A 23,631-nucleotide genomic window follows, 5' to 3' on the forward strand; every position below is an offset into this window, starting at 1 on the left:
AAAAAAAAAAAAAAAGTCACAGAGGAAAATAGCAAGATCCAAAGCATAGTCAGTAGAGAATCCAGAGGCCCTTGGACTCCACACCTTTCAGCCTAAGTGTCAACATTTACTGTACCACCAGATCTGTGCGGCTTTTTCTTTACATAAAGCCTTTTCCCTGCTATTAACTCAATCTCATAGGTACACCTTGCCATATAGACAAGGAATCTGTACTCATCTAGAGCTGCACTAAGGAGCTCTGATGGCGCAGTGGTTAAAGCACACAGCTGCCACAGGGCAGCCACTGGCCGCTGGGCAGGAGAAAGACGAGGCAGTGGCCTTACTTGAAGATTTGCAGCGTTGGAAACCCTAGGAGGCAGTCGTGCTTGCGGACAGGGTCGCTCTGAGTCGGAATGGACTCGCCAGCAGTGGGCGTGGTCTGCGGATGAGCGCTGCACAGCCCCGCCCCGGGCCGCGAGCCACGCGGGGCCGGAAATGCAGCCAGTGCAGCTGCAGACGAGCTGTGAGTGCAGCAGGTACGCTGGAATCGGAAAACTTAGTACAGGCACAAAGGAAACTCTCTCGATTTTTATATTAATTACATACTACAATGACAGCAAGGATGTGTTGGGTTAAAGAAGATGTATTATTAATATTAATCTCATCTCTGCTGCTTTCATTTCCTAACGTCCCTGCGTAGTGCAAACGGAAATGCTGGAGGTTTGCGCTCACCCAGAGGTTCCTCAGAAGAGAGGCCTGGTGATCTTTTTCCAACAAATCCGCCCCTGGAAACGCTATGGAGCGCAGCTCTACTCGGACGCGCCCAGGGTCGTCCTGAGCTGTAAATGTCTCCACACCAAATAGTCTGGATTTCTTTTTAACGTCGCTACTAGAAAAGTGAATGTTTTCTGTGTTCTGTTCCTTCTGGACCCGTTCTGCTCTAGAGCCAGGACCTAGGAAGTGGCCAAAAGTTAAACTCTGAAGTAAGCCCTTGTTAGGCGCGCTGCTCGGACCCGGTGTCACTCACTGCTCTGCGGGCGTCGCCGTCTGTGCTTCCCGACAGCGCTGCGCGCCTCAGCGCGGTGGAGGTGTTCCCGCAGCTCCCTGACGTCCGGGGGGCCCCGGCGGCCCCACGCTGCTCGCCAGCAGGGGAAGCCCCGGGCGACCGGAAGCGGCGACGCCCGGCAGCGCCCCCTGCGCGTCCGCGGCGTCCGCGGGCCTGGCCGAGCCGGGAGGAAACCGCTTCCTGCCGAGAAGGCCGCAGCGCGCGGGAGCGTCTGGGCCGCCGGCTCCGAGTGAGCGCTCGGCTGGGAGACCGGAATGTAGGCTTCAGAAAGCACGAGGGACGAGAACCAATGGACATTGTTGTTAGTTGCCATGGAGTCGATCCCGCCTCTTGGCGACACCAAGTGTGCCCAGAGTAGAACTGCGCGGCACGGGGTTTGCAAAGCTATGAGACCGGTGGGAAGCAGTTCGTCAGGCCTGTCTTCCGAGGCGCCTGGGGTGCCTTCCACCACCACCTTTTCTGCTAGTGGTGGCACCACCCGGGACCCCAAAACCAAATCCTTGCCAAACTTCTCTCTCACCCTTAAAAGCCTTTATGAGCAGAAATGCTAACGCTTGATCCTTCCTCTGACTGGCGGGATACTTCTAATGTCATGGGCACCAGGGAACATGACCTATGACATTTATGAACAGCTTTCACATTATTTCTAAAATAGTTTAAAAAGTTAGGCTCTTAAACCAAACCCACTGCCATGGAGTTGATTCCGGCTCACAGGGACCCCCATAGGGTTTCCAGCCGTAAATCTTGAAGGAAACACACTAACTCATCTTTCTGTCACATAGGGCAAATAGGTTCCAATGACCAACCTTTTGGTTAGCAGCTGAATGCTTTAACCACTGTGCCACTAGAGCTCCTAGGTATAGCACATAAATTTGGTTGCAGTAGACAAATTTTCTTTTTATCCGACTTATACCCTAAGAAAACTGTTCAAAACTCAATACAATGATTACATGTCATGACTTGTGGTACTTGCTGGCTAACACCTACCACATAAAACCATATTTGTTGTTGGCTGCCATTCAGTCAGCCCCTGACTCATGGGCCCTGGTCCTGCACCAGCCCCATGATCCACTGGGAATCAGACCATCTGGACACACAGGGTTTTTCCTTGACTGACTTTTCCCAAGTAGATTGCCAGGACTTTCTATCAGGATCAGAACAACATGCAGGCCTCCACTGACCGATAGTTGATGGCTACACAGGAAGTGCATTGGCTGGGAACCGAACCTGCATCTCCCACATGGACTGGGAGAATTCTACCATTGAACCCCACCACTCTCATGTCATGTTTAGTTCAACATTCAACAAGAGTGCATGAGTTGCTTAATGGGGTGCTGTTTTATTTTTGTTTTTCCTGGTCTCATGGTGCAGAGCAGGCATAAAGGGACTATTTTGTCCAAATACCTGAACCCCAACTTCCACACCTAGCCAATCTATTTTAGGTGTGTGACTACCACTGGCCTACCAGACTGCAATTGTGCTTATCTTGTAGGGAAATGAAAGAAACATTGTCTAGAATGAGAATGGGCAATAATTAGATGTTATTCAAGGATGACTTAAAACCCGTAACAGAATCTGTAAATCTCCATTCTTTGTCAGGTTCTCTTTTCAGTATTAGAACCACCAAGTCTTCTCTCTCCAATTAATTTTAAGGGCAAACCACCATTTCCTAAAATGACTTAAAGAGGTTTTATCAAGCAAGAAAGGGAATCTAATGGATGATTGATTCAGTTATAAACTGTGTTTCCAATCACATTGTATAAATACAATAAAATAAAAGGATCTAGATTTCCAAGTTCCAAAAAAAAAAAAAAAAAATCTTTTAATACCAAGGAAATAATTATGTCACAGTAAGAAGGGAGAATGGAGACTGCAATCTGCTCACCAGCATTCAGGAAACTCGTGGACTCTTAATTTCTAGATTTCTAGCGTGCTTTGTACACCAGAGCAAACAAATCCGTCCTGGAAGAAGTGCAGTCAAATGCTCCTTGGAAGCGAGAAGGGCCAGACTTTGTCTCACCTATTCGATCATGTCAGAAGGGCCCAGTCCCTGGAGAAGGCATCATGCTTAGTCAAGTAGAGGGTGAGTGAGAGAGAGGAAGACCCTCGACCAGATGGACTGACCCAGTGGCTGCAGCGATGGCTCAGGTATCACCAGGACTGGGCAGTGTTTAGTTCTGTTGTACCCAGGGTCACTGAGTCAGAGCTGCCGGGATGGCACCTAACAGTATACAAGACACACTGACCCAGCAGATGCAGTTTGCTAAGCCTGAGGTTTTCAATCTGCTTCCCCTCGGGGCAGCTGGGACAATGTTTACTGCCTGACACGTCACCAAGGCACTCTTGACCCTCCACCAGGTAACCTTATCACACTCCCCCCACCCCGTTCAAATAAACACAATGCACAGAAGCAAGAAACATTATAGGCATAAGCCTAAAACCTGTTCTAAGTCTACATGAAAAGTTAAAACTCTCACAAACCTAAGTACCATTATAACATTGACTAATGTTATAATGACACTGTAACATTATAAATGACTAGTATTTCTGTTGTAACTGGGAATTACCAGATGTTCTTACCCCTTAAAAGGTTACCACTGACTGTCACAGGGATAAGCTGACAATTGGCGATGAAAACAAAGAGGTAAGGCACCCCAGAGAGTGGGGAAGTCAGTCCCAATAGAGGAGATGAGATGTGACTGGAGGTCAGAGCCCATGTAGGTTCATAGGTTCGCTAGGTGACCTGTGGGGCCTAACAGAGGGGGAATATCTCTAAAGAGTGAACCCAAATACACCCCCTGGAAATTATATTGGCTGGAAATCTTTCCCTGGGACACATACAGCTATTTTTAAAGTATTTAATCCCTTACTAGTGACTGCTAGTCCAATTCTCTTGTGAGACATAAACATATTTGAAGAAGGAAATGAAGTGCTGGCTGCCACAGACCAGTCTACTATGATAGAGGATCAAGCACGTATTGCTTTAATGACTCTAAATGCACCCCATTTCAACGTTCAGGTGCTTTAAAGAAGGCACTATTCAGTGACCCTGGCAGTGTACTATCAGGAAGCACTCAGTTTACTCCAATGAGGTACTCCACCAAAAAGATAGTATCATATGCGAGTATTTTATTTCAATTACTCCTATTTGAAGGTCCTTATTTTTGGAGAACAGCAAGGCATTTAATTATCCACTCTTTCCATTCCTTAAAGGCTTCCACACGTTCTGGCAAATTCACTTCCCCCTCATGACTGTGTTTTGGCATTATCCCGGGTAAGTCAGCAGATTCACCATCAATCCACCTCAGCAGTGCCTGGAAAATCAGAACATGGACATATTTAAAAGACCACCACAAAACAGTTTGAGGCAAGAGAAAAAGACTGGTTTCCAGATTAGGGTATCTAAACCAGCAGATTATCTTATACTACAAAGATGCTGCAGTTGATAAAGATGGTTACAAATATGAAACAATACTTCTGATGATACACAGAGTGAAAAAGCATATACCAAAAACACACAATTTAATTCCAAATTGTGGGCACATGTGGGCATACGCATACTGAGCTCAGGTACTTTCCCTTTTCCTTCTTTGAGAAAATCATTCTTTCCTCCTAATGAACTTCAGACCTTCTGTCCCATATTTGGGAAGATAAATCACTTCCACACAATTGCATAGTTTAAATAACAACTTTGTGATGCACTGGTATTTATTCTGTTCCTCCAAGTAAAGCCTCTTGCCCTAAACAGATGGGAGCCAGAGACCGTCTCCCACCATTTCTCATGTACCATATGAGTGAAGCACCAGTAGTAGGCAAGCTGAAGTTTGTAAAAAGGTTATTTCTTTGCATGTTTTTTTTTTTTTTTCTTAACCACAGTTTCCTGCTTATCTTTGCACTAATTTCTTCTGATAAATGACAGCTCTAGAAAAGGGCCTAATAGAAAATGGTACTTTGCCAACCACTTCCCTCCTCTAGTCCACCTCCTTCCCGCCACTTACTTTGTATCTTTCTACTATGTTGAAGCCAATAGCGGACTGCAACTTGCGTAAACAGATGGGACAAAGATTTGGAGGGCGCCTGTCAGCTTCTTCCAAGTGGTTGGAGCCTTGCATCAGGCATGAGAGCCACTGGCAGTGTCGCAGTCCAAAGATGTGGCCAATCTCATGGGTCAAAGTCTGTAAGACATTCACATTGAGGCTTTATACACCGCCAGTATCCACCACAAGTTACACATCCCAACAGATTCTTGCTTTTCCAAGAAACCAGTTTATAGGAATCATCACCAAAACGTCAACCTGCCCAGATGAAACCATCAAAGCCTTAGCCCCTCCTTTCCCTGAATGCCTTGCTTCCTATACTTAACTCCTTCATCTCTTCTCTGGGTTCCTCAGCCTCAGCACCACTGACACACTGGGTGGCGTCAGTTTTTGTTGTAAGGGTGTAAGGGGCTGTCCTGTGCATTACAGAATGTTTAGCTGCATCCCTGGCCTCTACTCACTAGATGCCAGTAGGATCCCTCCCCAGCTGTGACAACAAAAAATGTCTCCAGACAGAGGGGAATGTCCTCAGAAGCAGAGGGAAGAAAACCAGGAGCCCCTGGTGGAGAACTACAGCTCTAGACCAGTGTGGTATTCGTTACAGTTCAGATTCTGAATTGCTGATTCAGTAGCTCTGGGGAGGGCTTAATCTGTATTTTTAACAAACACAGCAGGTGACACTGATGTAAGGGCCCACGGGACACACTTTGAAATCATCGTTCTAAGAGTAGTTGTTCTCAGACCCCAACAAATCCTACTGGTGAAAGCAGAGCTTCTCTGGCTGAAGGAAAAGTCTGTCAAAGGCTGGAGAAAGGGAAAAATGGGGAGACGGGCTCTCTAAAGAGCAGGCTCAGAAACTGTCCATCAAGCGGCAGTCTGAGAGGTCATCTTGAAGGTCAACTGGAGCCAGGCAGGCCCATTCTCCTAAGGGGCCTGACAGGTCTCCAAAGGCCTCTGGATGATGATCGTGGCAGACTCCTGGGCCACCAGGGGGGCTCCCTGCACTGATGCTGATGCACCTTCCCCTTGAGGACAACGCACACCCAAAACTCCCTGCCATCTCCACTAACAAATTTCTGCCCTGGAATTAACTGACAGTCGTTGTCTTGCAGACAGACTAAAGAAATTAAGGCAAGTAGTTATCATCCTGAAGTACTGGATCCCAAACCCTCAGGAGCAGTAGGAGCCAGACTGCTAAGACACCCAAGAGGTGAGTGCCTGAGTTTTCTGGGAGAGCAAAAGAAAGCAGAAGTTGTTGGTCATGGTCCAGTAGGAAGAAACAACACTGCTGACCTCTGTGTCAGCCATTTCTCTGCTGGGAAGAACATTTTCTTTGCTCTACCTCTTGTCTACTCATCTTTCAACACTCGGCTCAAAACAACACTCCCTCTATGAAGCCTTTCCTGATCTTCCAATTATCAGGATCCCTGCCTTGAAGCCCATTATTCCTTGGCTAAGGCATTTGACTGCTAACCAGAAGGCTGGAGGTTCAAACCCATTAGCCGCTCCTCGGAAGGAAGGTTGGGCAATCTACTTCCGTAGTGATACTGCCTTGGAAACCCAAAGAGGGGTCGCTATGAGTCAGATCCAACTCGATGGCAGTGGGGTTTTTTTATATCACATTGAAAATACCATGGACTGCCAGAGAACAAACAAATCTGTCTTAGAAGAAGACTCACTGGAATGCTCCTTAGAAGCACAAATGCCCAGACTTCATCTCATACACTCTGGTCATGTTATCAAAAGGAACCAATCCCTGAAAAACGACATCCTGCTTGGTAAAGCAGAGGATCAGTGAAAAAAAGGAAGACCCTCAACAAGATGAACTGACACAGTGGCTACAATGATGGGCTCAAGAATACCAACAATTGTGAGGCTGGTACAGCACCGGGCAGTGTTTCATTCTGTTGTACATATGGTCGCCGAGTCAGAAACTGACTCAATGGCATCTAACAACAATAAATGATTGCATTTTTGTCACCCTCTTGTACTTAACTTATCTGTCTCCTCTATTAGACTATCTTATTCATTTTTATATCCCTAGCACTTAACAAAATGCCTGGTTTAAAAAAAAAAGTGTTCAATAAACGCACTTATAATCACTCCCATAGAATCTGCCTTTAACTGTTCTTCGAGCACTTATTGACTGCTATCTCCTTTAAGCAAATACCTTAGGATGAAAATACATCTTTTACTTCACTTCTATCACCACAGAGCCTGATACAGTTGATTTATTTAGAACTGTGGTCAGCAAACTATAGCCTCTAGGCCAATCCAGCCACCACCAATTTTGTATGGCCCATGAACTAAGAATAAATTTTTAAATGTTTAAAAGATATCAGAAGGATAACGTTTTATGACATGTGAAAATTTTTTTAAATTCAAATTTTAGTGTTCATAAATAAAGTTTTATTAAAGCATAGCTGTGTTTATTCCTTTCAATATTGCCTATGGCTACTTTCATGCTGCCACAGCAGAGCTGAGTAGTTGCGACGGAGGCCAATAGCCTACAGAGCCTAGAATATTCCTACCTGGCCCTTTACTGGAATAGTGTGCCAACCCCTAGTGTAGAAGATAAAATCGACACAAACTATCAAAACAAAAGACTACTGTGTCAAAAGCATTTAATTCTACACTAATTATATAATGATGAGTTAACATAGCCCAGAAGGAAAAATCTTAAAGAGCTTCTATCACTTTGATTAATTTAAAGTTTTTCTAAATAAATTAAAATCACCCAGTATTCCAGAATGTGAAATTCTCTCTGACATATCTGAGTTTGGAAACTGGGTAATGAGTTTTCATTGTCATAAAAGAGAAATCAACTAACAATATTCTAAATTAAGTTAAGAATTAAAATAAGACATATAACATTTATTATAAGACTGAAAAGAAAACAAAATTCACCTTTATTGAGTCTATGACCCCAAGCTCCCTACGCATGTAATCATTTCCATGACTACTTCTGGGCATCTTATCACCAAGAACCACCCACCATGACCATCATGCAGCTTAAAGAGCAGGCTACCTACTTGTGCTAGAATTCTGGAGATAAAATAATGGTGAGGCTGTAGGTAGAGCAGAGGCCACGTGTAACTAACAGGACAAAAACCTGGCATGGACATTATAAATTCCAACAGTCAGGTATTTCTTTGAATTCTATTTTTATGATTTCAGTTGAGCAATATCCATCAGAAGTATGCAAATAATTAAACTCATTTATAATATTATCTCAAGGATGTATGTTATATGTATATATTACACACAATGTAGGGAATTAAGGTCTGTGGATTTTTTTAAACAACTCACCTTACAGGATCGAAGCAGAAATATACTTGTGATTTCAGGAATGTAATAGTTATCAAAGACTGAGTATTCACTTGAAGATGGTCTCTCCAGCTTCCTCACTTTGCCCTCATAGTGTGAGCTATAAAAATCACTGCCATACCTGGCAAAGCTGAATATCCCCACACCTACAAAAACAGGACAAGCAACAAGAGAATGAGAACAGCATTTCTGAAGGAAAAGACAGAAGGCCTGTTAGAGCTTCTGGTCAGCAAGGACACATCTGTGCTACTGTGTTCACTGTCTACCACGCTTCAGGGGTGCCAACGTAAAGAAGGACTTCTGCTCCACGTAGGCCTATCCAATCTTCTCCTTTTTCCTCTTGCCATATGCCCTGGCCTGTAGCACTCAATGAACTTGAGGTCAAATTCTTCAGAAACTACAAGTTGCAGAGAGTTGGGTTTTTGTTTGTTTTGTTTTCTCCCCCACAAAAGAATTTTTTTCTCAAATAGTCCAAACCAAGTGGTCCAAAAGGAGCAATGGGAAATAATCACACAAACAACACGCAGTCATGATTCTATTCCGTAAGAATACAGTAAGCAGATATCAGCTTCCTGTGCACCCGTGAGGGCTCCTGACCCTCCCTCACACAGTGTCAATGAGGAAGACTGCCTGCCTACTGTCCCTGATGTCTTGCATATGATGTTTTGGGCCATGTGACCCAGTCCACTCCTTAGCCACAGCTGACCAGACTGGCATGGGTATTTGATCCCAAGGCAACCAATCTATATGTTGACCAATGAACTATAAGTTATATGGCTGATTTTTTAAAAAGATGAGCTGGGCCAATCAAATTGTTTTAGAAATTTGAACCAAGGACCAGAAAAAATAATTTTCTAGGTAAGGTGGAGTGGGTGGGAAGATAAAACTAGGAGGACCAAATTCAAATCAAACTATGAAGAGCTAGTTTCTGATTCACAGTGACCCCTCCTTGGGTTTCCAAGGCAATATCTCTATGGAAGTAGATTGCCCAGTCTTCCTTCTGAGGAGTGGCTGGTGGGTTTAAACTGTCAGCCTCTGGTTAGCAGTCAAATGCCTTAGGCACTACGCCACCAGAGCTCCCAAGCAATAACCCTCCATTTTTCTTTATTACTAGTAATAGTAATAGCTAGCCTGTAACAGACTTTTACCAAGTACCAAAGACAAAGTATGCTACCTTACGTACATTATCTTAATCATCACAGCAACCCTGTGAGATTGGTACTACCCTGTTTTGAGAATGAATAAATTGAGGATGAGAAACTTGCCTAGAGTCACGTAGGGTGCAAATGGTAGAGCCCAAGGTCATGGAGGGTGTAAATGGTCAAGTCCAGGAAGTCTAACTTAGCTATAGTATTGCCACAACAAAGTGTTATAGTATTGCCACAACAAAGTGTTACAACTAAGTCCACTCCAAATGAAAAGTGGGAGGGGAAAGAGAGAGTATACTCTTTTCACATGTAACACAATCCATACACTTAGATACATGGTATGGCTTCAGACTTTAAGAAATAAAAACAAAGCATAATCACTTATAAATGTAGACTACACTACCTCTAGTTAAAACCAATTTGGAGATTCCCTCATCATGTTGTTCTATTATTTTTGTAACATAAAGGGGTTAATTCTACACATATGTATGATCACGAAACCAAAAAAACCAAACTCACTGCCATCGAATCATTTCTGACTTATAGCGACCCCTCCTTGGGTTTCTAAGGCGGAATCTCTACAGAAGTAGATTGCCCAGTCTTCCTTCCAAGGAGTGGCTGATGGGTTTGAACTACCAGCCTTCTGGTTAGCAAAATGTCTTAAGCACTACACCACCAGAGCTCCCCATGAAGAAAATCTACTAAATGAGTTTTCTAGGAATGTCACCTTCAATGTTAACTTATCACTGAATTAATGGTCAGCTCATGGAGCTTTACCAACCTCAACAGCAATGGTTCTCAAGCTTTAGTGACCAAGATTATCTAGTGTGCATCCTTCTGGGTCCAGCCTCACAACTTCTGGTTCCTTCTGCATCTTAAACAAATTCCCTCAAGTAATTATGATGAGATGCAGGTATCCATCTCCACAGTTTCTGATGAAGGTAGTTCTGAGGTAGGCCCAGAATCTCCATTTTTAACACATTTCTCATATTCTGATGCTAGAACTCTTCACACTATACATCAAGAAACTAGAGGGGAGTGCTGATTTTCATAAGGCATGTGGTAGTTTAAGTGGGTCACAAAATCAATGTAGAAGATGTTTAAAAAATTAACTCAATTAGAAAATACTAGTAAAGAAAAAAAAACTAGAAAATATTAGTTAATTACACATTTCAAAAACCAAACTCACTGCCATCCCGTCAGATCCAACGCACAGCAACCTGTCCTTGGGTTTCTGAGGCGGTATCATTATAGAAGTAACCTTCCGAGGAGTGGCTAGTGGATTTGAACCACCAGCCTTCTGGTTAGCAGTCAAATGGCTTAGGCATTACACTACCACGTTAAATATTGTTTTGTTAGTCTTTTTTTTCAGATCTATGTACCCTCTACAGAAGAATATAAATCTATAAATCTATCTGAATAACAGTCTTTCTCTCTATAGCTTTACATTCTTACGTACACCTACATGTTTTGACACACACTCTATTTCATTTTTGAATTACTGGTTGTGATTGCCTAGCTGAATTTCCGTCCACTAACAGGTCAGTGTGGAAAAACCTGCTGTAGTCGTTGTCCTTGTTATTGTTACTATAGTGTCTTCAAGTCAGCTCTAATTCATAGCGACCCTGTGTACAACAGAACAAAACACTGCCGGGTCCTGTGCCAGCCTCACAATCCCTGCTACACCTGAGCCCATCGGTGCAGCCACTGTGTCAGTCCATCTCACTGAGGACCTTCCCCTTTTTCGCTGACCCTCCACTTTACCAAGCATGACATCCTTCTCCAGGGAATGGTCCCTTCTGACAACATGACCAGAGTAGGTAACGTGAAGTCTGGCCATTCACTTCCAAGGAGTATTCTAGCTGCACTTCTTTTAGGACAGATTTGTTAGTTCTTCTGGCTGTCCATGGAACTTTCAGTATTCTTCACCAATGCCACAATTCTAAATATCAACTCTTATTCGGTCTTCCTTATTCATTGTCCAGCTTTCACATGCATATGAGGTGAGTGAAAACACCATTGCTTGGGTTAGTTGCACCTTAGTCTTCAAAGACACATCCTTGCTCTTCAGTACCTTAAAGACATCTTTTGCAGCAGATCTGCCCAGTGCAATATATCGTCTGATTTCTTGACTGTTGCTTCCATTGGTGTTGGTTGATTGTGGAACAAAGTGATACAAAATCTTTGACAACTAGTCTAGAAAGACTATCAATAAAGATCATTTATATCACAGCTTTTAATTATAAATTTTAGCTGTGTCTCATATATACAAATACACTTATTAGATTTGGTTTCTATATACCATTGTCTTCTATGTGCCAAGCACTATGTTGTATACAAAAGACTTACAGCTTTATCTTCTGGAGCAGTGTTTTTCAAACGGACTCATCAGTGGATTGGGAAGTCAGCTAAGGATCCCTGGTGGCAGAGGATAAGCACTCAGTTGCTATCCTAAAGGTCAGCAGCTTAAACCAACCATCCGCTCTGCAGAAGAAAGAGGTGGCAGTCTGCTTCTGTAAGATTACAGCCCTGGAAACCCCGTGGGGCAGTTCTACTCCATCCTGTAGGATCACTATGCACTGGAATCACCTCCAAGGCAATGGGTTTGTTGTTTGTTTCTTATTGATAACTCTCAAAGCTTGCTGAGCAATGCTGAATGAACCTAACAGCTACCTCCCCAGTTAAACACTACTTTAAGACAAGACTAGGAATCCCATGTGTCAACATATAAAGGAGCCAACACATTGCTCCATTTCATTCTGTCTTACGATGGAGATGCTTGGAAACAGGTGATACTGCCCAGCTCACAAGCAGCTTTTCTGCTCTGGTTTTATAAAGGCCTTTGGCACGAGAACCTCTTCCCCTCTCCCCACCTCCACCCCCCTTTTAAGCTCAACTCTATTCTGTACCTGGTATCTAGTGACCAGAATACACACCCCTGTAACTGACTTCCTGTGTTACATTTAGAGCACTTTCAACCAGCTTTGCATACAAGGAGAACAGAACCTGATGCCACAACTCCCTCCACAGTACAAGGGACTGATCTAAGACTCGGCTTGTTTATATGATCACTTCTATTTAGTCTTGCTGTCAGTTGTTATTTGAAAGTAATCAAAGCACTTTTTTTCAGTAAGGAAATTTGGTACAAATGAACTCAGAGTAAGCCTGTTGAAGCCACCTTGACCCAAAAAGAGCGTTCCTCAGTGCTCCCTCAGAAAGTGTCGACCGATACTGAAACTGAGGGAGAGACAGCACTCTGGGAGGAAGAAAAGGCTCAGTCTACTCAGGTGTCACAAGTGACCTCCTCCAGCAAACAAGGATGAACAGAGCCTACGGCACCTCAGGCAAAGCGCTTTCTTCTTCTAATGATGCTACAAACAGAAGATGATTTTCTCTAGAGATTAAATATTTCATAACTTGAAAATGCCAACCTATGTAAACACGGAGAAAATGGGGTCACATATTGTAAGAGCCTGTCTTCCTGTGTGGCAGATCAATCCTGCTTTCTGACATCTTTTTTTTAATGGCATGCAATATTTAAGCACTTATTTTAAAAAGGGATGAAAAAGGATGAAAGCAGAACCAGCTCTGAGGAACGTTTCCCCATCTACTCCAATGCGTAACTTGTCAACTATCTGGATAGATTAATGTATTGTTTTACGATTATCTTCCATGTCTCCATCTCTACGAGGTTAATAATCAAGGGGGAAGCTGCTGGTGAAAAGCTGGCTCACACCACAGAACTCACTGACAGCAGGGACCCAGGTCGCAGGGGACGTGCCGACAGGATCTATACCGACTATATCTAAATGGAGAACCGAACATAAAGGAGTAGGTGGGAAGAAGAGGCCTGGTACTTCCCCAGCCCCACTAGTGGCTAAGAAAGGAAGACATCCACTAGAAACACACATCTGTCAGAGAGCTCCCCCAATGCCCACCCAAACCCTTAGGCTAATGCACATCCAGACCGAACGTAAATTCTCCGCACAATCTCTGCTACTTACTCCCTACCCCCAGGAGGCTGTTGTTGTGTGCCAACCCAGTCCATGCCAACCCACAGCAGCCCTATGACTGAGCAGAACTGCCCCATCGGGCTTCCTAGGCTATCATCTTTACAAGAGCAGAGCAAATCACCAGGTCTTTTTTCCCATAGAGCTGCTGGGGGGTGGGGGTAAAACCCTCAACCTTTCTGTTAGCAGCCAACAGCTTATCCACTGTGCCACCAAGGCTTCTTAAAAAGCTAGTGCACAACTCTTAATTCACTGGTCTCTTCCCCTTTGAGACTGTCCTAGATCCAAGAGGATGAGGATAGAGAAGGAGGAGTGAAAATGGAGAGGGGGAGAAGGGGGAGATGAAGAGAAGGAGTAAAAAAAGGTAGAAATATAATTTGCTTATAGCTCCTTTCCCACCTCCAATATTACCACACAGGGTTCTAATCAAAGGTCATTGTGTCCTAGATTAAAGGCTGAAAGTGGCTTCTTTAGGTTACCAAATCTATGTCATAAGGCACAGGATGACACTAATTTATAAATCAGTCAGTGGCTATTTCATCGATGCAAAATGATTATAAAACATCAAGAGTTTAATTAGGCAGGTTTTCACTTAAGCTAATGATAGTTCAAATACCTCTGATTTAATTCACCTTGCTACTAAATGACTTACATTCAGCATCTGTTGTACTGAATGCTTATGTATGTGCCTGGCCTACTGTCAGGCATTTCTGTGTAAGTTATCTCAAATGGCTCTGTGAGATAGATATTATCTTCAAGGTCATGTACGTAGCAAAGGGCCAACCTAGAGAGAAACCCAGATCATCAGAATCTACCAAATGTGCACTTCCCATGACAACATGATACCACACTAAAAATACTACCCAGTTTTAAGTACCAAGTTTATAGTTGTTGGAATTTTTTCCCTCTTAACATTTTCAAATATGTTCAAGTTGAGAACGTTTCTACCAACAATGTCAAAAAGAAATACCATCTCACCATCAATAACCAAAAAACAAGTGTATAGTCACATATGTATGTGACCCTGAGGTCATCTAGCAAAATAACTGTTTGGCACAAAAGTAAAGGGGAAAGTATAGTGAGTATACCTGTGAGTATAGTGCTCCATTTAAAAAACCATCTAAAAAAGGAACTCTGGTAGAACAATGGTTAAAGCACTCGGCTGCTAACCAAAAGGTCAATGGTTTGAACCTACCAGCTGTTCCATGGGAGAAAGATGAGATAGTCTCCATCCATAAGATTTACAGCCTTGGAAATCCTGAAGAATCAACTCAGTGGCAGTAAGTTTGGTTAGGTTTTATATGAGACCAAAAGGTCAACAACTGCTCTAAAACAAAGATGAGAAAATAAGACGGCAGGGAAACTAGAACACTAAAAACCAAACAACGAGAATGCAATGAAAGAGAATGAAGACACATTGTAAAGAATGTAACTAATGTCACTGAACAATTTGTAAAGAAACTGTCGAATTTACTGTACAAACTTTCATCAAAAACACAAAAAAATATTGTTGTTAAAAAAATACCATCTGTCAAAGAGGCTTGCCCAAAGACAAAATTCCAGGAGTCTCTTGGGTAAAGATCAATCATCGTTATCCCCACAACACAGAAGGCATTTCCTGGTTTCTTCCTTTTTAAGAACTTCAAGATGTCCCCTGTTAGAAAAGAAATGTATTTGTGTGTGTGTGTCTATCTATCTATCTATCTATATATATAAATATATATAAATATATATTGTTGTTGTTGTTGTTTGCCGTCGAGTCGGACCCGACTCATAGCGACCCCTACTTGGGTTTCCGAGGCAGTATCACTACGGAAGTAGATTGCCCCATCTTCCTTCCGAGGAGTGGCTGGTGGATTTGAAACCGCCAGCCTTCTGGTTAGCAGTCAAGTGCCGTAGCCACTATGCTACCAGAGCTCCCATATATATATATATATATGTATATGTATATGTATATGTATATGTATATGTGTATATGTATATGTATATGTATATGTATATATGTATGTATATGTATATGTATACACACGTATATATATATACACATGTATATATATATACATATGTTGTTTGCCATCGCTAGAGCTCCTATATATATATACACACACACGTATATATATATATATATACACACGTGTATATACACACACACACACATATATATGTATATGCACACACGTGTGTGTGTGTGTATATAGGTGTCTATAGGTGTGTGCACATTTATATGTATGTATACATATGTATGGGAGCTCTGTAGCATAGTGCCTAAGGCACTTGACTGCTAACTAGAAGGCTGGCGGTTCAAACCCATCAGCCACTCCTCAGAAGGAAGATGGGGCAATCTACTTCCATAGTGATACTGCCTCGAAAACCCAAGGAGGGGTCACTATGAGTCGGGTCCAACTCGACGGCACATAACAACAACAACAACATACATATATATATGCGTACACATTTTTCTAATACATACGTATTTCTTTTACTCAATTCCAATTGTAAAATTGTGAGCTCACCAGCATGGATTTGTAGGTTTTGTGTGTTATCATTGACTCTGAAGGAACATCTTGTGGCAGAAACAGGAATGGGTTCTAGGAGTTTTACTCTCAAGCCATAGAAAAATGCTTCACAGTAGCCCTTAAGCCATTTAATATATTCTTCACTGATAATTCGGGTGTTCCCTAGAGATCCTATAATATCAAAGACAATTTTAAAACAGACTTTAAGATGATTAAAATATTCAGTCTTTGTACCTTACTCTATGAATTAGACATAAAACCAACTCTAACTTTTCAATATACCCTTATCATATCATCAATGAATAACATAATTCATTGTTACTATGAATTAAAAAGAAACAAAATATACTCTTTAAAGTCAGTTTAGCTACGACACCTATCACTGCAGTGAATGTCAAAAAATGATCATACAGTGTAGTTATATAAGAACAAAAAATCTGTACACTTAAGTCAGACCAACAACCCAAATTCTCCTCAACACCACCATTGCAAAACCAAACCAAAATCAGTATACTGCCAATATGTACCAATAGCCTGTATATAGATAGTGCATTTGTCTGGAGACGGTATCTTTCTTTTAGGATCATTGTAGAACTGTTCAAAGTCTTGTGGGGTCTCAGGATGGGAGGTAATCCAGTCTGATTCCGAATGCAAGGTAATGGGTCCAAAGAGATCACTGTTTGGTTGAAAGGCTTCGTTCATCAAACGCTGTTCCCCAGCATTGAAGTTCTCATACTGCGACACAAGCACTGGGGTCTTTGAAATGAGAGCTGTTTTCAGTGTCTGTTCAGAGTGCCTGACGGTTTGCATCTACGAAAGAGACACAAAGACAAATACAAAACAAGTATCCACATTCATACAGGTGTCTCTAAGCTACCTGCCCTCCATCAAACCGAAAAAGCAAACCCGCTGCTGTTGACAGTCACTCAAGGTGACCTCGTGTTCAGAATAGGACTGCTCCACAGTGATCTCTTGGCTGCAGTCCTTCCAGAAGCAGATTACCAGGCCTTTCTCCCACAGCACTGATGCACTCATCAACGCTGCCACCCTTTAGCATTACAGTCAAGCACGAAGTAACTTTAATCTACCTGCCCTCCACATAAACTTCTAATTTATCCCTGGAACAGAGAGTGAATGACTGATTGCTAATGTGGTTTGGTTTCCCTATTTCCAATCAATTTCTTGGGAAGGGTGCCTGAGAAAGTAAAAATAAAATCACGACATTCATTCCTCCATTTGACATGGAACTTGCTCCCACAATAAAAACCAGTGGTGACCATAACAGCATGACCTGCTCACCAATTTCCCTCTGTCATATGGGTAACAATAATGATATGATGAACTGATACATCCGGGCTACAAGAAAACTACTCATCCTTTTCAGTGTGGCTCAAAGATGCTCAATAACAAACAAAAAAAGAACTAAGGTAAGTTCTGACATTTCGGTACTTGAACTGCAGGCTGACAGGATAGAGCACAACCAGTGAAGTGTAATGCCTCCAAGTCATGTCAATTGGGGAAGGTGTCAGGTGACAAAAGCCACACGCACAATGACACGCTTCTTCCATTCACGCAGTTTTCCTGCCCAGAACTTCCACCCTTCCCTTTGAATGGGTCAAACAGCTGTTCCACCACGAGGTTTTCTGAGTTAGAAAAGGAAAAACTTGAACATCTCAGTCTGGATCCGGTCATACTCCTTATCTACATTTTCTGGTTTAAAGACAGGCAGCTGATGGAAAAAGTTAAGATAATGGCTATTCTGACTGCACAAATGAATCCTACGATTCAAGGACATGGCAGGAATTCCAGAGCTGAGGCAGAAGGGACTTGGCGGCAGTGGGGTTTGTAGTTTTGGTTTTTGGGTGCTCTCTGTAGTCAAGGTTCTGATACAAACAGAATCGTCCTGTCTACACAGCTTGGTGCCTGCCTATGCCTTCTCCCTACAGGACAAACTATAAAGGAGGCTGTGTCCTCTCGTATGCTACCTACCTTTCGAAAACAAGGCTCCCATTGAAGGTTTCACCTTGCAAGGACTGGCATGTCTGGGCCTGACCGTAGGTGTGCAGGGTGCCTTCACCCTAATACAAAGACAGCGTGGAAGGTCAGGCGGCCGTCCCCGGCTTCCCAGGCTCTGGGTGGAGCCCGGGGGGAAGATGGGCAGGGGGTAGACAGGGTCACTTCAGCAGGCCCGAGGCCAAGGACGCTTCAGTGTTAAAACCAGAACATTCTCGGGGAAACCAGGAGGCCTTGGTCACTCTAGCTGGCTGCCTTCAGAAACTCGCTCGTCGGCCTCAGACCCAGCAGAAGCGAGCATGCCGCGGGTTGAGGGTGGAGTGGGGCTCCCCCCACAGGCTCTCGCCTCGCCTCGCCTCCCAGGGGAGCAGAGCAGAGCGTCCTAAAAAGCCAGGACTCGCCTGAAATACCACTGCGTCCCCACCGCAGCTCGCCTCCTAGAACGGACAGCGACCGTCGCCTTCTCCACCACCGGCCTGTAGGGCCCAGGAGAACCAGGGCAGCCCTAATCGATGGCCTTAGTCTCACAAGCCCCAAAACCGCCCGCCCGCCTGCCTGCCGCAGACGCCCCTAAGCGCGTGCGCGTCACGCCCTGCCCCGCCCCATCACGCAACGTCCGCGCCACGCCCCTGCGCGCAAGGCGTGCTGGACGAGTGCAGACCCCGAAGCCAGGAGGCGGCCGTGGCCTGTGTCCCGTTGGGGATCGCGAGGGGGCGACGAGGCGCCGAAATCCGCCCTAGCCGACGCCTCTTCTCCTCTCGCCAGGGCACGGGCGCCGCGGCCCAAATTCAAGGGCGCCCTGGGGCTGGGCAGATTTCGGGAAAGGTGGGGCGAGACAGAGGAACCCTGGTGGCAATGTGCTTAAGCTCTGGGCTGCTAACCAAAACGTCAGCGGTTCAAACCCACCAGCCTCTGGGCGGGAGAAAGATGTGGCCTTCTGTTTCCATAAAGATTACAACTTTGGAAGCCTATAGGGAGTTCTACTCCACCCTACAGGATCGCTAATCAACTAGATGGCAGTGGGTGGGCGGAGCAGCATCGTGTGGCGGCGGTTCCCTGTCGGGCCGGGCCTCGCCAGGTTTACATATTGGTGAACGTGCTCTGTGGCCCGTATGCTTGAGAAGCACGCTCGGCGTGACTAATTTCACCCGCCGGGTCCAAAAAAAGCCGGCCGTCGCCGCGGGGTGACGCACCTCCTGGCGTGTGCTCCCTGTGTGACGTCAGCCGCGGGACTTTCCCTTCTTTATTTGGCTAGAGCGGGTATCTGCGGCCGGGGCACAGGGGAAACGGGACGCGCAGGTGGAGCACGGCGTCGGGGGCAGCACCGAGGCGGCGGCCGCGGCAATGAGCTTGATGTTACAGGGTTTTCAGTTCCACCCGGGGATGCGTCGCTTGGTGTCTCACAGCTGCTGAGGGTGCAGAGAGTGGGTAGACACAGCCGTGAAGTAGAAAAGATGCCGAATGACCTTTTAAACTCGGGGCCTCTCTGTTCTCATCGGGAAATGCGATAGCAGGGCTCTGGTCCCTAAAACCGCCTCCAGCCCTGGGAAGTTGCGTGTATCAAAGTGCATGCGTCCCAGCCCATCAGCCTTTGGGGCAGGATAGACGATTAGGCTGGTTAATGCCGCTGAGTACTTCCAATTACAAATTGCTACCTATCAGCCCGCCACTCTTCTCAGTTTGTAGGACTGTGGTGGCTGTACGTTTCTGGGAGGCTGGAGGCTATGTCCCCGGTGTTTCAAATACCAGCAGGGTCACCGTGGCTGGACAGGTTTCAGGGGAACTTCCAGACTGAGACAGGCTGGGAAGAAGGGTGGGGCCATTCTCTTGTCGAACTCACTTTGGTCATGTGAGAAGGGTCCAGTCCCTGGAGAAGTATTTCATGCTTGATAAAGTAGAGGGTCAGCAAAAACGGAGAAGACCCTCAACAAGATGGGTTGACACAGTGGCATGGACTCAGGAATGGCAAGGATTGTGAGGATGTCGCAGGGCGGGGCAGTGTTTGGTTCTGTCACTAATGGGCTGTTTAGAGTCACAGCCTACTCAGCTAGGGCTTGGGGCTCTAGTTGCCTCCAAACAAGCTCCCGCACCCATGCCCATCCCCTCATCCGGCTGAGTTCTTTCTCCCCTAGATTTGCCCCATGCTCTCCACCCCTGAGAAATCATAGCAGCTCCCTGCAAAGGACTCTGGGGAAGCCCTATTGGATTATAAACCTTCCTCAAACCATGGCCTTCACCACTGACTTCTTTTTTAAGAATTTGCCTTAAGTGTTTGGCTTTTCTCCTTGGACACCACTTCTTCCCACCGTCTTTCCTCCAGGGTTCTCTGAAGTCCCCAGATTGTCATTTCCAAGCCATTGTCCTGTGACTACAAAGCAACCTTGGTTGAAGTCCAGGCCATTTTACCATACTCTGATTTTTCCTCATCCTAACTCCTTTACACTTTTCTTGATGATTTCAGCATTTGTCTTACTATTGTCTTCTCCACCCTGGCGCTTTGTTGACTCTCCTTGTTGTTGTTGTTGTTATGTGCCATCGAGTCGTCTCCGACTCATAGCAACCCCACATACAGCAGAACAAAACACTGCCTGGTCCTGTGCCAGCCTCACGATCCCTGCTGTACCTGAGCCCATCATCGCAGCCACTGTGTCAGTCCATCTCGTTGAGGGCCTTCCCCTTCTTTGCTGATGCTCCACTTTACCAAGCATGACATCCTTCTCCAAGAAATGGTTCCCTCTGACAACATGACCAAACTAGGTGAGATGAAGTCTGGCCATTCCCACTTCCAAGGAGCATTCTGTCTGCACTTCTTCCAGGACAGATCTGTTAGTCTTTTTAGCAGACCATGGTACTCTTAACATTCTTCTCCAGCACCACAACTCAAAAGCATTAACTCTTCTTCGATCTTCCTTATTCATTGTCCAGCTCTCACACTCATAAGAGGTGATTGAAAATACCATGGCTTGGGTTAGGCGCACCTTAGTCTTCAAGGAGACATCTTTGATCTTCAGCACTTGAAAAAGGTCTTTTGCAGCAGATTTGCTCAGTGTACTACGTTGTCCAATGTCCTGACTGCTGCTTCCACTGGTGTTGATTGTACACAAAACACACTGCTGTGGAGTCAGAGTCAACTCATAGCAACCCCTCCTTGGGTTTCCGAGGCAGTAGCACTATGGAAGTAGATTGCCCAACCTTCCTTCTGAGGAGTGGCTTGTGGGTTTGAACTATGAGCCTTCTGGTGAGCAGTCAAATACCTTAGGCACTACACCACCAGAGCTCCCGGTGTTGATTGTGGAACCAAGTAATATGAAATCCTTGACAACTTCAATCATTTCTCCATTCACCGTGAAGCTATTTATTGGACCAGTTGTGAGGATTTTTGTTTTCTTTACATTGAGGTGTAATCCATACTGCAGACTGTAGTCTTTAATCTTCATCAGTAAGTGCTTCAAGTCATCCTCACTTTCAGCAAGCAAAGTTGTGTCATCTGCGTATCGCAGGTTGTTAATGAGTCTTCCTCCAATCCTGATGCCACATTCTTCTTCATATAATCCAGCTTCTCGGATTGTTTGCTCAGCATACAGATTGAATAAGTATGGTGAAAGAATACAACCCTGACACACTCCCTTCTTGATTTTGAACCATGGAGTATCCCGTTGTTCTGTTCAAATACAGCCTCCTGATGTATGTACAGGTTCCTCATAATTGTGTAGATGTTCAATCTTTTCAACTCCAAAGATCATTGTCATGGATTGAATTGTGTCCCCAAAAATATGTGTCACCTTGGCTGGGCCATGATTCTCAGTGGTTTGGCAGTTATGTAATTACATGTTCCCCATCCGTGATCAGATCTGATGTGATAAGCCAACCAGGCGTAAAAGGATTAGGGTGGAATCCACCTTTAATCCTGTCACAGCCCTGATCCTGTGCAGAGGAGTATCCCTGGGGTGTGGCCTGCAACCCCTTTGATCTTACAAGAGATAAAAGGAGACACCAACAGAGACGAAAGAGGGACTTATTTCCACCAAAAAAAAAGGGGGGGGGGTGTTCTATGGACCCAGGGTCCCTGTACTGGGAACCTCCTAGGACCTGGAGGCGCAGAGAGAACAAACTTGCCCCTAGAGTTGGCACTCTGAATTTGGAGAGAATAAACTGGGAGAATAAATTTGTGTCTGTTAAAGCCATCCACTTTTGGTATTTCTGTAATGGCAGCACCAGAGCACTAAGGCAGTCATCTAAGCCTCTCATCTTATTTGTTCTCCTTCAGGATCTTGAAATTTCAAATTCATTCTTTGACCACAGTGCCCATATCCCCCCTTGCCTGAACCTGTTCTTCGATAATACGGCCTCCATGTTTTGCCTGCTCTAAGAGTTTCAAATCAAGAGTACTAAGGCATCGCTCTTTGGTGCTTGAGATAACTTCTCAAGCAGGTTTTCTTAAAATAATTCCAGGCTTATTACTGTAACTGGAAGTTTCGTGTCTGGGGCCGTGGCCTTTTTTCAAGGAAAAGTCATTGAGTAAGGCTGCCAGCGTTCTGGAAGCAGGATGCAGAGAGGAGCCTGACGGGTCCACTGATGAGTGTGCAGATTCTGAATCTGGTAACTTGAGGTGCTGAAGTGCCTCGGGGGAGGAGGTTAAGACGGATGGGGGAGGGGGCTGCTCTCGGGGGGACTGGGTGCTGAGACCTGGATGCCAAAAGGGAGATGGCAAGATGCAAATGAGTCATCTTTAAATTGGGCTCAGAATCAAGACAACATGCAAAGGAGCAGTTGGTGACTCCCCCTCCTGGGCCACAGAGAACCCTGCCCCCAAACACCCACCTGTGGGACCGTAGGGGCGGCGGAGCACTGGGCAGGCGAGGCCGCGAACCCAACACGTTCGACGTTCCGAACAGCCCACTCCCAGCTGATCTGGCTCCTGCCCTGCTTGCAAGCCGAGGTTTGATCTGCCTGTGATGGGCCAGCGCCGCCAGTGCTTCAGGAGAGAGGCCATTAGCAGAAACGAAAAGCAAGAAATCTTAGTCCATTACGTGAAAAGAGGACTTTTCTATCTTTAATTATTTATGATTTGTGACTTCAGTGACTGTTTCTGGGAACAAACAAAATGTTACAGTTGTACTTCAACTTACTGGCGCAAGTAGATGCTTATCATCAACCAAGCTACAAACTGCTACGCAGTCACTAAGGCCCTTGGTGCTGTGGCTTCTTTTGCAATTCTTTGATGTCAGGCGAGTTCTTTTCTATGCCTCAGGCAAGTTCCAAAAGCTGTCATGATCTGATGATTTATATTTATACATATTACACACATTTATTATATATACACATATACATCAGTGTATATATCTTCACATATATAATAACTAACTAAACTTAATACCCACTGCCGTTGAGTTGATTCCCAGACTCACAGGACAGAGCAGAGCTCCCAAGGCTGCCATCTTTATCAAAGCAAACTGCCTTGAGTGGTGTGGCTGGACATTTTGGTTAGAGGCTGAGTGCTTGACCACTGCACCACAACAGGCTTTTTCTTTGACT

General features: G+C 44.8%; 1 protein-coding gene across 1 annotated transcript; it reads right to left on the bottom strand.

Annotated features, from left to right (window-relative positions):
• Positions 1-4,203: 4,203 nt before the first annotated feature.
• AMZ2 (archaelysin family metallopeptidase 2) lies at positions 4,204-16,893 on the bottom strand. The gene is made up of 6 exons (XM_007959698.2): positions 16,611-16,893; positions 16,081-16,254; positions 15,093-15,221; positions 8,392-8,555; positions 5,044-5,220; positions 4,204-4,359 (listed from the first exon to the last, which is right to left on the bottom strand). Exons 1-6 carry the CDS (start codon positions 16,891-16,893, stop codon positions 4,204-4,206), a joined length of 1,083 nt encoding a protein of 360 aa, XP_007957889.1.
• Positions 16,894-23,631: the final 6,738 nt, after the last annotated feature.

The sequence above is a fragment of the Orycteropus afer genome, unplaced genomic scaffold (assembly GCF_000298275.1).
Source record: "Orycteropus afer afer isolate SDZICR_OR568_19922 unplaced genomic scaffold, OryAfe1.0 scaffold00018, whole genome shotgun sequence".
In the NCBI taxonomy this organism is placed as follows: Eukaryota; Metazoa; Chordata; class Mammalia; order Tubulidentata; family Orycteropodidae; genus Orycteropus; species Orycteropus afer.